This window comes from Gavia stellata, chromosome 18 (genome assembly GCF_030936135.1).
Source record: "Gavia stellata isolate bGavSte3 chromosome 18, bGavSte3.hap2, whole genome shotgun sequence".
NCBI classification, from domain to species: Eukaryota; Metazoa; Chordata; class Aves; order Gaviiformes; family Gaviidae; genus Gavia; species Gavia stellata.
In genome coordinates, this window is record NC_082611.1 from 9,998,445 (window position 1) to 10,015,584 (window position 17,140).

Here is a 17,140-nt window from a genome sequence, read left to right on the forward strand (position 1 = left end):
TCTCACGCCCTGGGGCGGGGTGGCGACGATGGCCGCCCGCTCCCCCACGCCCCCTCGCAGGGGAGACCGCCGCCCGCGGCCCCGCGGGGCGGGCAGCTTGCGGGGACCCCGCCCGCAGGCGGGGAAACCCGTCCCGCGGCGGCCGGAGGCGGAGCGCCACCGCCCCCTCGCCCCGTCCCCCGCCCTCCCAGCGTGCCCCGCGGAGGGGGCGGGCGGCCCATGTCCGCGATCCCGGCATGCCGCGCGGCCGGGCAGCAGCCGGAGCAGCCGCGGCGTCTGCGTCCCCTCCCTCCGGTGTGAGACAGCAGCCGCCTGCGGAGCGCGAGTGAGGAGCCGCCGCCCGCGCCTCTCGCCCCGTTTCCTCCTCCTCCTCCGCCCCTGTCCCGCGCCGCTGCCCGGCCGGCCATGCCGTCTCGGGCAAGGTAATGAGCCGCAGAGCCCCGGGGTCTCGGCTGAGCGGCACCGGCAGCAGGCAGCACTACCACCCGCGGGGCTGGAATGACTGGCAACCCAGGTGGGCAGGGCTGGGGCGGGGGGCGCGGCCTGGTCGCCTGCGGGGCGCGGGGGCCGGGGCAGCGGGGCGCCGCGGCTGGCGGCTCGGCCCCGCCGCCGGGCCTGGGGGAGCGGGGCGGCGCGGGCCGCGGCTGCTCGGAGCGGCGGCGGAGCCACTTCCTGGCTGTTGGGCCTAGGGGCGGGCGGGCGGCAGCCGCCGGGCCTAGCGCGGGGCGGGTGGCGGCGGGCGGGCCGCCGGGCCTAGGCGGCGGGGAAGGGGCCGGCCGCGGCCGTGCCCTGGCGGGAGCCGGGCAGCGGCGCGGAGGGGATTTCCGGCTCCCTGTCTGCCGGCGGCCAGAGACGGGACAGGGACAGATCTGTCACGGCGCAGGGCTCGGTGGGAGCCCGGTCTGCGCTCTGAGCTGGCGGGTGAGAGCGCTCCTTCCTCCCCCCGCGTCTCCCGCTGCCCCCTCCTCCCCTCGGTCTCTCGCGGCTCGGGGTGGCCGTGGCGTGTCGGGCTGATACCTGGTGTGTGTCTGCAGGCAGCGGCTTCCCTCTGCCTGCGCACCGGCGTGGGAGACGCTGCACTGGAAAGCTGAAGCGTTGGGGGCCTGCAGTGGGGTGGAGAACTGGGGGGTGGGCTTGGTACCTGTATTTTTTCAGTCTAGTTTTCAGCTGGCAGTTAACCAGAGAAGAACAGAGGCTGCAGAAGTACTCCTAGGCGTTTCAGGGTTAATAAAATAGTACAGGATTATTATTTTTTATCTGGGGAAAGTAGTTGAGCTGTAGGCTGGGGTGAGAGCTTACACAATGTATTAGGTTTTAAGGTGTGTTTATACCTGGTACTTCTTAGTAAGTGAAATTCAAAGTTTGTTGACTTCTTCAGTCAAGTATAGAGAGTGTATTTCAGGTCTTGATTACTTCTAATATATCTGAAGCAAATGTATTTGCTGTACTCCTCATCTTTGCTATTATGAGTCAAAATTGTTGTGTAGAAATTGTAAATAAATTTGGTGTTTCTTAAATTTTTCTTAATGTGGGAGACCTGGGGCTTTTTTAGTGTTCTGAAAGTTTAACGCAATATGGGATCCTACTTTTAAACTTTCCAGCAGAGAACAGAGTGGCACGTGCTTGGGAACGTATTTGCAGATGACAGTCCCAGTCACATGTGGTCTGGAGTAGGAAAACTGGGTGGATGTGAAGGTAGATACTACGAAACACAGATGTAACTTCAGTATTTACTGTGAAGGAAGCCTTCCTTTTGCTTGAAAAGCTAGCAGCGCAGCCTCTAGTGCTAACGCTAGAGGCTATTCAATTCTTAATGGTGTGTGGGGCACGGTTATTTAAGTTCTAATTTCTTCTGTTATTGAACTACTTGGTCAAATAACTTACTATTTTTTCCTCACTTAAAAACTTGCAAACCTTGTTGGTGACACCTTCTTATAGCATATAGATTTTTTGGGGGGAATTAAGAAGCCTGGTCTGTTTCTTACTCCTTAACTACTACCTTGCTTCAGATTTCTGGAATTCTGGACTCTAACTCTTGACCTTCCCACCTGGAAGAAATTGGAGGTACATCTTGTGTCTTTGCAGTGGATGGCTTCTATAAATGCTTTCTGGTTGGATATATTAATTTGTCACACGTTCTGTCTTCTAGCCTAAAAAATAGGTCTTAAAGGGGCTAGGAAGCTGAATTTTTCCAATATAGCATTGTCTGCAACAGTTGTGTTAGGGGTGAAAGTAAGAGTGTAGCTGCAGAAATGCTTTTCATGGTGATAAGGCTTGTTTAAGAAGTTAGACTGTTACCTCAGTGTCTGCCTCTGGCCTGTTCCCCATGCTGTAGTTTGGTGCCTCCTTAGCTCTCAAGTACAGCTGCTGTAAACTGGGCTGCTAACATAATTATCCCAAAAGCCGCAGCAGAAACAAAAATCTGAAAGCACTAGAGAAAGTGTGGCAGACTAGGGGAGCTTCATAGCATGGATAGGGCCTAGTTCCATTTCCATTACACTCTGTGATTAGAGCTCCTGCTAAGAAATAGGTAACACCACTGATCCTGGTCACTTGTAAGAATTTAACTTTATCCTTTCCTAACAAATAATATTTAATATTTTTTTTTAATCTGGTGAAAGAGCACAGGAATCATAAATGTTCACACAGTCCCAAACACAGAGCACATTTTTTCTCTATGTTATGCTCAATTTTTTTAAAATCTCAAAAAGATAGCTTTGGTGATATGGAACCTGTGAGTCTACACTAAGAGCTTAAAGAACGACGCAGAGATTAAATCAGTCTTTGTGGTTTTGGCGTTAACTAATTTTTAAAAGTGATTCACATGCATGGTTGAAAGGAGATCTGTTATATAAAACTGGCAAAGAGTATTTCTTTTTTGTTGATTGTTTTGAATATGCTGTTGGACAAACCCCGCAACACAAAATATACACGGGTATTCTTTTCTTCCCCTTTCTTTTCTGTTGGCTGTTAGTTTCATTTATCTTAGGTGATGTTGCTGGTAAATGCTTTCTTGCAGGGTGTGGAAGAGGGAATGCACATGGCCAAAGTAATGAAAACTGCAGTAACTGTAGTTGTTTCAAGTTCCGAAATGGGAAAAAAGGAACTGCTAATGCACAGGTGTATTATCAGATGGATTGTGTTTTCAAACACACATTTTTGTGTATGTAAAAATGACCAGATTGATTCTCATTACTAGGTCCGAATTCCTCTCAATTTTTAGTAACGCTAATCAGCATTGGGACTTGGGGTGAAAACAGTGTGAAACTGAAAGTTGGAGCCCGCATCCTTCTTTAAGGGAGAGTAGTTTTTAATTAGAATTTGATTTTTTTTTTTTTTTTGTGCCTGCATGAATGCAGTCATATCTGTCAGGTGCATGTGGACTGGTTTTCCTACAGTGTGTGTATTGATAGAGCTGTGTCTTACAGAGGAAGAAGTTGTCCTGATGTACATGGGCATATTAGTTTGTGCACTGAGGTGTACCAGACTCTGAATTAATAGCAACACAAAAACTCTTTAGATAAATGTTGGATGTATGTGAGAACAGTGAGGGTTTTCTGAGAAGGCTTGGTAAGATCTTGTTCCCGCTTCCTATAATCTTTATAGCTTTCTAGACCTTTACTTCTTTTTTCTTACCTTTTGATTTGACAGATCTTGCTGCATTTTCCCTGATACGACTTCGGGGGGGAAAATAAAAACATGTCAGTGTGCAGGTCTTGCGTGTGAGCAGAGTTAATTTGGTAGAATACTAAAGACTAATTATATACTGAAGCAAGCAATGCTTCCCTTTGATAGGAAATGCTCTGGGTGGCAAAGCAAGTTTCCTGTGCTTGTGGTGGTACTAAGCAGGAGTGTTAGTGCAGGGTAGCAGGTTAGCAAGTGCAGGGTGCACCATGGCTTTCTTAGGTGAAAGTGAGAAAAGGAAGACAAGATTTTAATTAACAGTACTTCTCTGGCTCTCCTATCATAAATGTAGGTTAGCAGGGGAGTATATGGAAAAGTGGCAAAGAAAATCTTTCACATCTGAGAAGAGTTCCAGAAGCGTCTTACTACGTTCAGTACTGAAATTAGTTCTTGAAAATGAAGTGTATCCCTCTCATGCAATGTAAGTCAGTGTTACGAATTACTAATTCCTGTTAGCATGGTGCCTGCCAAACCAAGTTGCTGCCTAGGTCCCCATGGGTCTAGACACGATGGGACAAGACGGTAAAACATGGCTCTCCTTCCAGGTAGCTTATAACCTAAGCAGGAGAGCAGTATTGGCTAGCACTATAACTGAGGACAAGTACCCTGTGTTTGTTTGAAGACAGAATGGGAGGTATTGGCAGGGAGTAAAGAAACTCATCAGAGCAAATAGGCTAAGAAAGTGATGGTTAGAGCAGTACTTTTTATGTGGCTGTGAAGGGCAGAGGCATGCCTTTTACAAAAGGCAAGCACTAGTTGTGGATATTCAAGTCTCTTCATAATGCTGGATTAACACTCTGAATGACAAGCAAGGTGATAGTAGTGGGTGCTGTGTATAAGGGAAGTTGAGACAGACACTCTGTTTCTTCTGCGTTTGCATGTACAACAATGTTAGAAATAGGATGAAATCTTAGTTTGGACAGGTCTGTAATTGAGAGACCTGAAAGTTGATAACATAGAGATGTTTGAGAATGTTGCTGAAATTACCTGAGAATGGGTGTAGAGTCATGTAGGATGAAAGTTGGGAAAGTTTCTCCATCTCTTCCGGGGTAGTTAAGAGAGAGGAGGGTGTGAAGAGTGAGATAGATATGTACAAAGGGGGAGAGAGAGAGAAAAATAGTCTGTGATGTTGAAGGCAGCTTAGAGAATGAGATGCAGTATCAGTTGTGAGGTGCTGTTGTGAGGAGGTCAACGAAAACCTTGGGAAGAGATTCAGTGGACTGTGTGTGGGAGATGCTGAACAGGAATGGGTTCAGTTCTGAACTTGTAACAAGTAATTCTTGATCTCCTTTCACATCTGAGTGTGTTGAATATGCTGATAAGGTTGGGAAGGTATGAGATCAAAGAGCTTTTTTGGTTTTTGGTAAAATGGGGTAGCCTAAGTTTGTAGTGTGAAAGCCTTTGTTTTTAATGTGAAGACAGAGGAGAATGAGATGTGAGAAAGATGAAAGAAGGTGAAAGTGTGTCAGTGGGAAGCAAAAGGAACTTGGAGAGCAGATAGTCTTCCATACAAGAATAGCCATACTAGATCAGACCAATAATTTAGCTAGCATAATATCTTCTATCCAGAAATGGCTAACAGAAGATGTCTATGGAAAAACAAGAACAGGATGCATAGCTGTGATACGTTTCCCTGACATTTCCTCATAATGTCCATCACAGGACAGAAGGAAATTGGTGAGCTGCTGTGTAAGGGAGTGATGCAGAATCAAGAGGTGATTTGAAAACTACTGTGACTGCAGGTAGTTGTCCAGCAGTGGGGAGGGCAAAATTGCAGTAGGAAAATCGTTCATCAGTTGTTATTTCACTAGTAGAAAACATGGCCGCTTACACTCTCGTTGTGCTCTCTCAACACGGGGATAGGAACAAAAGTGGGGTTTGGGGTGGGTTCAGCTAGGCTTGGGCTTGGCAAGATGGACCAAGTGATGATAAAAGAGCATGGCAAAAGAAGGCTGTCATTGCTCTGCATGCCAGTGGAAGAAAGGTTGGAAACTTGGGAAGCTGTTAATTTGAGTGGGTACAGTAACTCTAAGTTTTAAATGTTTTATTGATAAAGATTTTAAGGAATGAAGAATTTATCTGCATTATAGCAAATAAACTTGGCAAACAGCAAATGAGCAAGTAAAATTGACTGATTTGAACAATAATACAACTCATAGAGTAGAGTTGTCTCAGAATAAATCCTCCATGTGGATCCTGTACTTGGGGGGAAAAAAAAATCACATAGAATAATTAAGTAATTTTTGTCTTGAAATAATATCCATATGGCAGGGTTGTTCTGAAAGAGCTACAGATAGTAAATAGTATACACCAGATTGTTTGTAACAAGTTTCTTGGACAAAAATTCTTAAGGCTTCCATATAACTAAAGAAACATGATATATTTTTGATTGACCTATTTTTCTTTTTTTCTATGAAAAAAGATTTTTTTTTTAAAAGTCAGTTCTTAGCCATGTTTTCTTCAGTCATACAAATTGGCTAGTCAAATCATGCTGATACTTTTGATGAAATGAGATATGCACTTACTTTTTGAAAAGTCTGACTTTTCTTTTGTATGTCCCTGGAAAAAAAATTAAGTAGCTTTTTCTTAGGGAGAACTAGTGGTCATTTCTGCTTATTTAGGTGAGTGAACTATTTTCCTTTTCTGATGGATAAAGGCAGGTTAAAAATCACTCTGCAGAAAACTGAATGCAATCTCTTCTGTAGAAAGTGCTAAAATAGTGTATGTAGGAAGTTGGTGCCGGTGTTGGTGGTAATCAGGTAGTCTTCCACCCAGAACCAGGCACGGATGAAAACTGTCATGTGAGCTCTTGAAGTACTTTGCTTAGTCTCCATAAATGAGCTTTTCGGGTGGAAATAAAACGGAGTGTCTCATAAAGTGGCAAATAAGCTTTTGAAGCTACAGTAGAAGGTAATGATAGTCATGTTCATCCTTGGAATTTTCCATTCCAACTTTGTCTAATACCACATTCGTGTTTGTACTTCTGCTTATCTGTTGCTAACATTGTATGTTGTGATTTTTTTAATATACAATGTTTGTTCAGGTCTGTGACAATGTCAATGTATGTAATGGATAAATTTTTTGTTACATAGACTTCTTTTGAAAGATGACGCTAAGCATTACGTCTGTCATGTAACCTACCATCTGCTTGGCACAATGTAATTAAAGTGGAAATACCACAGGTGAACAGGAGAAGTGCCCTCCTGAAATGTGGGCATGAGCTGAGGTAGCCGGGAGTACAGTTCTTCCCATTGCCTGGTGGAATGGCTGCAGTGTACCTTGAAGGGCTGGAGGGAGGCAGAAAAAGTAATTATTTGTAAGGCTTTGGCAAGTGCCTGTCCATAGAGTGGCTGCATTTTGAGTTCTAAGTGATTGTCTTTCAAAATCTTGAATATGTTACTGACATGAAAAACAGTATTTTTCAGAAACAGCTTTGACAATTAAATGTTTCTTCCTGTGCATGCAGGCCGTGCTTTGCTGTGAGTTTGCACAGCAGCGTCCTGTGTCACCCAGGCATCTGGGTTCCTCGGTAAGGGAGTGCAGGCGACGTGTACTGTGGTCGCGTCCCCAGGTCTTGATGAGCCCACGCCACAAACTCCCAGAGAGCTGATGCAGGAGCCTACAGTACAACTCTTAAATTTGGTTCCCACCTGAGAAATGGTGTGCATCACTGGACAGCCAGAAATGCACAGGCCCATGAGATGGTGGGCTCTGCTTCTGGTGTGAATCTGACTGCAAGCTCCTTTCAGTTCAAAACCCTCCTTCAAAGCAGTACAGACCATAGCAGCCAGTTGGGTCACAGAACCTAGCTCTCTGGAAACGGTATTTTTCTATGAAGTAGTTTTTCTCTGCCATAAAGACAGGGCAGAAACTGCTGGATACCTAAGCTACACATTTATTGTAGTGGGAACAATGTTTTCAGTGGGAACTATTGTCTCTTAAGTTGATACATAGGAGAATAATTATATATTTTTAATAAAATTGTGCTCACCTTTTAGTTGGGTGATAAGTGTGAGTAGGTTAGCTTGCAGAAGGCTGTTCCCAGAGACAGACAAAGCAAGTGTGTCATTTTTCTCAGGGAAACAATAGGCTTATGTATTTTACGACAATGGAAAATTTCACAAAATGTTCAAAGGCTGTGCTGCGGTAAGTGAGGTTAGCTGAGAACACGCGTAGTCCTTCAGTTGATTGGGGTATGTAGAACAGTCTTAAATTGTATGTTTAATCAGCTTGCCTTCAGACTTTAGAATTTCAGACTTAATGCCTGACAATTGAAGATGATACAGTCTACAGCACATCGCCTTAAAAAAAGCGATGCTCTTTGGGGAGGTACACTATTAAGAACCCATCAGTACTTAAATTTACCAATTGAAAATTTGTCAGTCTGTTTCATTGAAAGGCTAAAATAATTTGGATCCTGCATACTAAACTCTGCTGTTCCTGAAAGTGAGCTGGAAGTCTCCTGAGGTTTTAGGGCAGGGAGAAAATCTGGGGGCTCTGTAGCTGACTGGGAAATTTGCATATGGTGTAGGCATATTTAAAGTTCATACCATTTGAAGGTACAGTGCAGAACTTCGTTGTTGCTCAACATAACTTAGGTGAATGATGACGGTCCAACTGTATCAGTATTTCTACGATCCTAGTTGACTGAGCAAAGACTTTTAGTAAGGCTTTGCCTCTTGAGTAGCGTAGCCTGTTTTACAAAATAGTCCAAGCAAGTGCTCAACAAAACAGTAGATGTGATGCCACAGTTAGTACTGAATGAGGAAGTCTTATTGTGTATATCTAAAGATGAATTTGCTTATAGAGCAAAAGGGAGTAATACCTGACAAGCAAACCTAGTATCAACCTTTCACTGTGAGAACAGGGCAAAAGCACAATTTCCTTCTTTCGAACCCTGTTCCAAATTGATAGTACATTGTCTTTTAACATTCTCAAGAGAATAAAATATGTGGGGGGTTTCTTTAGTTCCAGTTGATTTTGCAAATATCAGCCCTCATGGTATTACTCTTCCAGTTGTACTGAGGACGAGCTATATTTGAAAACAGCAAGCCTTCAGGACAGCTTAAGTAACAACTGCTTTTTCAAAAATTTTAGCTGTTTTTCCCTTTTGGCCTTGAAATGTATTTAACTCCTCTCCCCTGAATTTGTCTACTGGTTCTAATCACAGTGTTCTCTTGAAAAGTAAAAATGAAAGACTTTTTCCCAAGAACATGTGGTGTTTGTCCTTAAACAAAGTGTAGTTAATTTACAGGAATGAAAAGGAATGATCTGTCCTGCTTTTTGTCAAATAATCAAATTAACTATCCAAAGCTTAAAACAAAAATAGTAGATCTTTAGAGTTTGCTTAGGAAAAGCCCTCTGTAAATAATTTGGAGTGTGATTCCAAATATACTTGAGTTGAACAAAATTCTGCTGATTTTTGTTTTGGATGGGTATTGTTTTACTGGCTTTAATGTAAAACCTCCAGTATTGCTTGTAAGAATGCATTTAAAGTGATTGGTTGAATTTAGGTTCTGAAGTCTCATGCATGTAAGTTTAGTGTATTAAAATTACTGTATTTTTAAAAATGAAATCACTTCATATGTCCAGTGAGAAGAGTTGGTTTCATAATTTTCACCTTTTTCCTTAAAAGTTTATTCTGGGGTATAAATCAGTTTTCTGATGTGTGTGGTTTAATCCTAAGGCAGATTTTTATCTCACTTTCTATCTGCAAACTTTTACTCTAAAGGATAACAGCTCTTAACTGACATTCCAGGTTTTTCCACGGTAAAGCCTGTTTTCTTGTTTTGCAATTTTTGTTTTGCAAAACCTTAATATGTGATTCCTATATTGATTATCAGTTACATGCTAGTAACACCTCCATCTAAGTGGTTTTACTTGCTCAATAAGGCCCATAGCATATTATGTAAAGGTTAGTGTGTGGATTAGTAATGACTTTCACAGATGGTAGACACTGTATCACCTAGATGTGGTATATGCCTAGTTGTATTTTTTTACTTCTGGGAAATATTTTTTCCTTATATTGGCATCCAACTGAAAAGAGACTTGAGAACGTCCTGAGAAAAGGCACTGGCGCACTATAATGCGTTTCCTTTGCATGTTGCTGTAATAATTAGTCAATTCTAATCCCAGCGTGAATTTTAAGGTCACTTTTTAAGAAGCAGGTTAGACGTACAACTTTTTTGACACAGGAAAATACATTTGGGATTGTCATTTAAATATGTTGCATTTATATGTGAATGTGAATCCCACTCCTGTTATACCCCTACATAAAATAAATATTTTTCTCTTTATAGAACTGACAGTGCATCAGCTGACCAGGACAATTTAAAATACTCTTCATCCAGAGATCGGGGCAGTTCTGCCTCCTATGGATTACAACCCTCAAATTCAGCTGTGGTGTCTCGACAAAGACACGATGATATCAGAGTCCACACTGACATACAGAATGAAGAAAAAGGTATACAGAGCGCTGTTTCATGTGTAAATTGTGAGGGGACATTCAAAGAACGGCAGTAAACTTGAAATGGTGGAGATTTTTTTTAAAAAGGCAGTGAACTGATAGAACTTATTGCCACAGTGTCAATGTGTGGAGAGATTTATCAGGGATCAAAGAAATGCTGTGGTTTATATGAATAGTGAGGAAAAATACGCAGTTGCAGTTGCATTTGGAGAAGAATGTTAGAGAAGACTTAATGCATTAACAGAATAAGACTTTTTCCTAAAGAATAATATTCTGCATGTGTCTGGTCTACAAGTTGTAATTTCTTCCCGAACACTGTCTAGTGCTTCTGGTATTGAAAATGGACTGCCTGATTAAATGGGCTACTAATCTGATACATTACCTATTGCAGCTTTACTGCAGCAAACTGGAATCTTTGGGAATCAAATCTGTATTTTATCATTAGTGGGAATTTCTACTTCTATGTGCCTCAGTCTCACTTCATATAAATCATGTGATGTATGGTTCATACAATTTTTCCTGTGTAGTTTTTTCTTGAGAATGGAAATACTTTCTCTAGAAAATAGCTAAAAGTTCAGAATCAACTCTCTTTCATCTTTATGGAAAAGAAATCTGTATTCTGATTTTTTGTTTTAATTGCCAAATACGGGTATCAAATAGGAGGATTTTTTACTTGCAGAGTCACTTCTTGGACTGTGTAAATCTTCAGGCAGGCCAGACTCAAAAATCTCACAGGAATATTAGTGTGGGAGTTTTTGTTCAGGAACCTAAAAAGTGTTCGCACTGCCCCTACTTCTCTGCCCTGTAACTATCTGTAAAGAATTGCTGCATCTTAGGGGAAGTTACAGCTGGGTGCGTTGATGCAAATTAATTTTTTTTTATAAGTAGTAGGTACTGTTAGTAGGAGGCAGGAGAATGAGACAGGTATTTGTTTATCTGCATGCCTTGAGAACCTTAAGTTTTGGTTAACTTTAACAGTGAAACTGCTTAGAAAGTGAGTATATTTGTCAGTGTGTCTGCTAAGGTGGAGCGTTTTACTGTGTTTCACCAGACTGGCATAGTAGGTTATTCTTATACTTTGAAGTGTGCTAGTATTTAAAGAACATACTGGCAGTATAGTGAAATAGTAAGTTTCAGACAAATTCAGTAAGGTAGTTTGTGAAGTTGCTGGGAAAGTGCCATTTGAAAAGAAAAATGCACCTATTTCTCCCTCAAGTACTGTATCTTACAGGGCATGTCTCTGCTAGCTCAGCACTTTAACTATGCTATTTTGTTCAGGTGTGACTTGAAAAGAGATGATAAGGATATTCTGTACTATAAAACCAAATTCCAAGTATCTCCTAGTTCATTTTTCTTTTTGGAGAAATCTGTAAGTTTACGGATGCAGAATAGTTTCTTTGTTTACTAAGATTTTTCAGTTAATCTGTTGGAGTCTGCCAGCATGGAATTTTCATTATAAGAACTTCTGGCTTTTCTATCCTGGATAACTATATGTCATAAGTACCTAGAATCCTTGAGAAGAGATTCCACACCCCGCCCTCCCCCCTGCAGTTTCTGGTGTTGATAATAAAAATGACTTCCAACTTGATAATTTCTGGAAGTTGTTCAGGTTTGAAAACCTCCAAGGATCGGCGGTTCTGTAGCCTCCTGTAGCAGTCTGTTTAGTGCTTTACCACTGTCCTCATAAATAATTGTTTTTCTCATATCCAGTTCAGATTTCCCTTGCTGCAACTTATGGCTGTTGACTCCTGTCCTTTTGCTCTGCATCTGTAAGATTAGTCTGGCTGTCTTTTTTTTTAATAACCCTTCACATTAACTAGTGGAAGACTGCAATTAGATGTCTCCCCTTTGTCTTCTCTCCTTTACTTTATAAAAGAAGACAGGGGAGTTGGAAGATTTAAGTTTTTAAAACTAAATAGAAGGCTCTTGGGTTTTTACTTACAGATGAAATGTTCTCCTTTCCTGTAACACTCCCCCCCCTTTTGATTTGTAACTATGATGTGCTCAGAGTCCTTACTGCTAAAAAGATACTGCACTAGTATTCGTATGTCATGATATCTGCGTATTTATGCTAAAATTAATAACAGTGACATAGCTGATCATGTTCTTATTTGGTCTCAGAATTAACATTTAAAGGGAAATTAATAGAATTTGTAAATACTAGGTTTTTCAAAAACTTTTCAGACCAGGAGATAACTGATGAGAGTTATAATGTAATATTTATAGCCTTATTGCTGAAAAACCTGATTGCCCTGCTGTTTTTTAATTACTCTAAATGACCATTCTTTTCATATTGTTACCAAAGATGTGCCATCTATATGTTAAGTGGGAGAATATAGGTTTGTGTTTAATTCATTAAGATAATGTCAACTACAATGTAGCAAATACTACATGCCTTTGCAGACAACCAAAAAAGCTGGGGTATTTTGTGTGCTAAAGTATGAAATAACTTTTAAGAACTCCAATAGTAATGGTAGTATGTCTGATTTTGATAGTTGATGTCTGTGGTCTGAATGCATGATTATCTGACATCTTCAGTTAAACTAATTTCTTTGCTTTGAATTTTAGTGATACACTTCTGTTTAGTCATAAATATAATTGTTGCTGTTAGAAGTAATTTCCTTCATAGGACCGTGTTGGTTTGTTTTGACAAAATAACATGAAGGTGGCATACATGCTAGTTTATGTTTAAAAACTGAGTTTAATGTTGTAAATCCAAATATATACAAATTATCTTTACTATAATTGTAATTAACTAATTACAACTGAGACTTTGCACAGGATTTTCTGTAGTAGGAGGGTAGTCCGTGTGTGTAGAAATACACAATCTTCTTCCAGTAGTTCACAGCTGCTTTTTATCAAAAGCTTTGCTTTCAAGATGACATTCTTTACATCTGCTAAGGTCCAGATTCACCCTGATGTTTGAATTTACCTTTTTTATCCATCCTGTAGTCTCAGTAGGCTGCCTTTTTTTATGGAGAGCCACCTCTTCTTTTCCCCAGGCTTTCTTTTATACACTGATGCAGGTGGAACTGTGGAAATACCTTTCCTGAAAGAAGTCTTGCATATCTTTTGTTGTTCCGGGTTTAATTGTATTAGTTGATTCTTCCCTGACTCAGGCAGGGAAGGCACTTCAGAAAGCTGCCTGCACAGCTACCTCAAAAGTGAGCTCTAATAAGTTGAGTGAAATATTGGGCAGGCTCAGGGGACAGTTTCACTTCTCCATAGTACTGTAGAGGAAGAACCTGCTCCTCAAAATTGTGTGGCAGACAGGAAAAATCTTTGGTTTCAACATTTTAGTATGTAGATTCTTGTGGATCTAGGAATAAAAATAATTGAACTACTCAAAATGACACTTCTGTTTCCATTTTATATTCTTACCAAAGATGTACCATGTGTAGCTCAAGTGGGAGAATGTAGGATTGAGTTTAATCTAAGATAATGCCAATATGAGTGTGTGAAAATATCAAGTGTTGTATGTTTAGGGACAGATGTTCAATCTGTACATATCAATAATCTGGCTTTTTCAAAGCTTTCTCGTTTTTTTTTTGGCCATTTTACTGAGCCTGTGTGGTGGATTTATAACAAAAGCAGAGGGGAAATTTGATATGCATAATCAAGGAACAAGTAAGTGAATCTAGCCATGTGTACTAGCAGTTTGACATGAATGGCCTTGTAAAATACAGGGTCAGAAGTAATAATAAGAACCCCAAATGAGACAAAATCAATGTTAAACTTCATTGCAATAGAGGTTTTTTCATATGCTTCAAAAAAAGACTAATTAGATTCTGAATATGTGACCTGGAAACTTAAAGGGCATAACAAAACATTTTTGCATGTGAAAGTGAAAAAGGAAGCTAAACAAGGTGGTAGAGGATAGGGCTGCTAACTTGCATATGAATTGAATAACTCATAACATACTACCCTACTAAATACATGGTCTGATAGCCTGTTTTAATCTCACGTTGGTTTTTCCACAGGTGGCTACAGTGTCAATGGAGGATCTGGGGAAAATACTTATGGTCGGAAGTCGTTGGGGCAAGAGCTGAGAGTTAACAATGTGACCAATCCTGATTTTACCAGTGTTCCGCATGGGAATCGTGCTTTAGCCACAAAAGACATGAGGAAATCACAGGGTAAGGATACCGCAGATTTTCAGGAAAAGAGGATCTCTTTTGGCAACCTCTCTTGTGTTCAGAATATGAAAAAAAATTCACTACGATTAGGCAATCTATATGGATTTTATTTTTTATGAATGATGATTAGATGATGTTGATGGAAACTGTCATCTCGTATTTACTGTTCCCTGCATTGAGACTTCCTCCACAGATTAGGCAGATCTCTTGACTGTATGGCTTATGCTATCAATCTTTCAATTTCCTTTAAGTAGCTTTTGAACCCTTATTCAGGCTAGCCAAATTTGGCAAAGAGATCAGGGGCTCCAAGAAGGAGAATGTGCTCTTAGATTTGTTGAAAATTGATGCCTAAGTAAAAAGTTTTTAATTAAGAGTCCCTAGTGTGGGAAAACCTGCAACAGTGAGCTCAACCGTTATCTGTTCACACTGGCCTGCAGGTTAACTAGTCATCACATCATACCAACTGATTAGTCAGTAGATGTATACTTCTGAACCAGACACAATTCATGTTCCCTCTTCCTCAGCTGAGGATTAGAGGCCAGGGAGGAACTGAAGGCATTGTAAGAGGGCAGGCAAGGTCTTGGGAGATGCAGCAAGAGGAAATCTGGAGTTGCAAGAGAGTGCAAGAATGCTGGGCATGCGTTTTCGAGAAAGAAGGCTTCACTTTTTCTACTATTTGGGTTTAAATCGTAGTTTTTTAAAAAAAGTAAGTTGTTCCAAGGACTTTTGAATGAAAATAGAAACTTTGTTATGACTAAGCACTGTCATTTATTGCATCAGTTAATATAAATGGTAGTTGAGCCGCTGACAAAAACTGCGACTGTTTTATGCCAGGCACATTATAAACATATGAGGACACAGTGTTTCTCCTCAGGGATTTATATTTCAGAGGAGACAAAAGGTGAAAGAAGAGCGTTCAGTGTGTTCTGCGGGTGGAAGAACTGAGGTGCAAGTGGTGACATGACTGTTGCAAAGGCCTGATCTTTGGAATGGGTTAAACTCAACTTTATAATCCTATTCTGGTGTCTTGATATAAAACTTATTCAGTCCTTTTAGTGTCTTAAATTATGTCTGAGTAGAGAAAATAGAGAATTGTCGAATAGAGAACTCTGTAAATAATACTTCTGATAGTGGGCTTGTGTGTGAATTTACTATTAGTACTGGCAGAAAATTCAGACTGTTCTCCTAGGTATGTGAGCACCTCTTTAGTCCTTAAAATGTTAGGAGCTGTAATTTCAGTTGACTGAAGTTGCTGCCTAGGACTTGTATGCTTCTGTATGTATTCTGTCCTCTAGACGTCAGATTTCAAGAGTATCTCCTTTTTGACTGGTCTGTCTTTGTGATTGCTGTAGGTTTCAACAAGTCATTTTGATCTTTCATATCTTCTTGGGGTATGGGGGGGATTATGTTGCAAAAGGATCTTATTTTTAAAATTCTTTTATATTTTCTTGTTTGTTAGTGTGTGCTTTAAGCAATTTTTAAAATAATTGTCTTCTGTGAATGAGTTAGCATGTGGCTCAGACCTTGCTGATTTTTCACAAAGTGGTGGTCATACAGGTGTTCATTAACTAGTGCTTTGATTAGTATAGCTTCAGTCATGCTTTTGGTAGGGTTTTTTTTATTTTTGTGTTACGATCATGGCTCAACAGACAGCTAACACTTAACTCTCTTAGGGACTAATGCCAATGTTCATCAGATATTAGCTGAATGAAAACAAAGCTGCTTTTAGTAGAGAGTTTTGAACAGTGTGTCTTGTTCTAGCAGCAGTTAAATGTGTGTCTCATACCAGTAACCTTGGTGGTGGTAGTTTTATTTATACAGTTCTGGTTTTAGGATTTTTTAAATTTAGAACAGCACAACCATATTTCAAAATAAATTAGTTTTCCATGAAGAGATTACAAACAAGAAGATGAATGCAGAGAAGACAACACTAAAGTTGCAAGTTGTGGCTTTAATTCAAGGCTTATACTTACTGTTGACTTGTCGTCTAACACTGGAGAGTCAACCATCGTTTTTAGGGACAGGAGGGGGCACTTTTTTAGGAACTTGCAAAGTTCTAGAATATCTCTGTAAAAATAATTTTCAGTGTTTTCCAAACCACTGCATAGCCTGGTTTGCCCTTCAAGAGTGGTGTCTAGTGACCTAACCCAGCTGTGCTGGTGCAGCTTCCCATGTGCGTGCTGAGTGGCAGAGATCAGTGCAAACTGGGAGTGACAGAAGAGAAGTGATATGTACTGTGTGTTCCTGGTCCAGGTTAGTGTTGGTAGAGTGCAGCTGTAGGAGTATTGTAGAATAGACTTTTCTCGTTCTCATGAGGCACATCTGTGGTCTTGGAAAGCACTGTGCTACGGGGTGGCCAGTGCCTTGAATTATTCAAAGCCAGATTCAAATTGCTGTTTTGAGAGGCTTCATATATAGACAGTCTATTAGTGAAATAAATGTGTGTAGATTCAGTTCAGCTTAAGCTTTCAAGATACATTCAGTAATGTAGAACACAGTACTCCTACTTTCCTAGCAGAAGAATTTTCACGTGGAATTATTCATAAATAGCAGTTGTGCTTTTTATTTTCTGTACCATAGTATGTGTTAATTTCCATTGTAACCAAGCTTTAAAAGAACTTTTTTCTTGTTTGCATATGTTTTGTTTCAGAACTATTCCATTTGAACTTTCAAAATAACATTTTTTTTTTTTTTCCCCCTCGTCTGGTGACCTTCTACTGCCCAGGTTTTAAAGAAAATGGTAGACATGGTACATGCCCAGGCAGGCTGCATCCTTCCTAGTAGTCCTTTTCTTTCTCCTCCAGGGCTGATCAAATTTTCTGGGTGGGTGAGTGCGCTAGGTCCATCTTTCTGA

At 40.8% G+C, this 17,140-nt stretch overlaps 1 protein-coding gene across 1 annotated transcript in view; it reads left to right on the top strand.

Annotated features, from left to right (window-relative positions):
• Window positions 1-425: 425 nt before the first annotated feature.
• Window positions 426-17,140, top strand: part of SMG1 (SMG1 nonsense mediated mRNA decay associated PI3K related kinase) — a 67,263-nt gene continuing 50,548 nt past the window's right edge. The window contains exons 1-3 of the mRNA XM_059826545.1: window positions 426-514; window positions 9,984-10,147; window positions 14,131-14,286. Of these exons, the coding sequence (XP_059682528.1) occupies window positions 426-514; window positions 9,984-10,147; window positions 14,131-14,286 (409 nt within the window). The remainder of the gene's footprint in view (window positions 515-9,983; window positions 10,148-14,130; window positions 14,287-17,140) is intronic.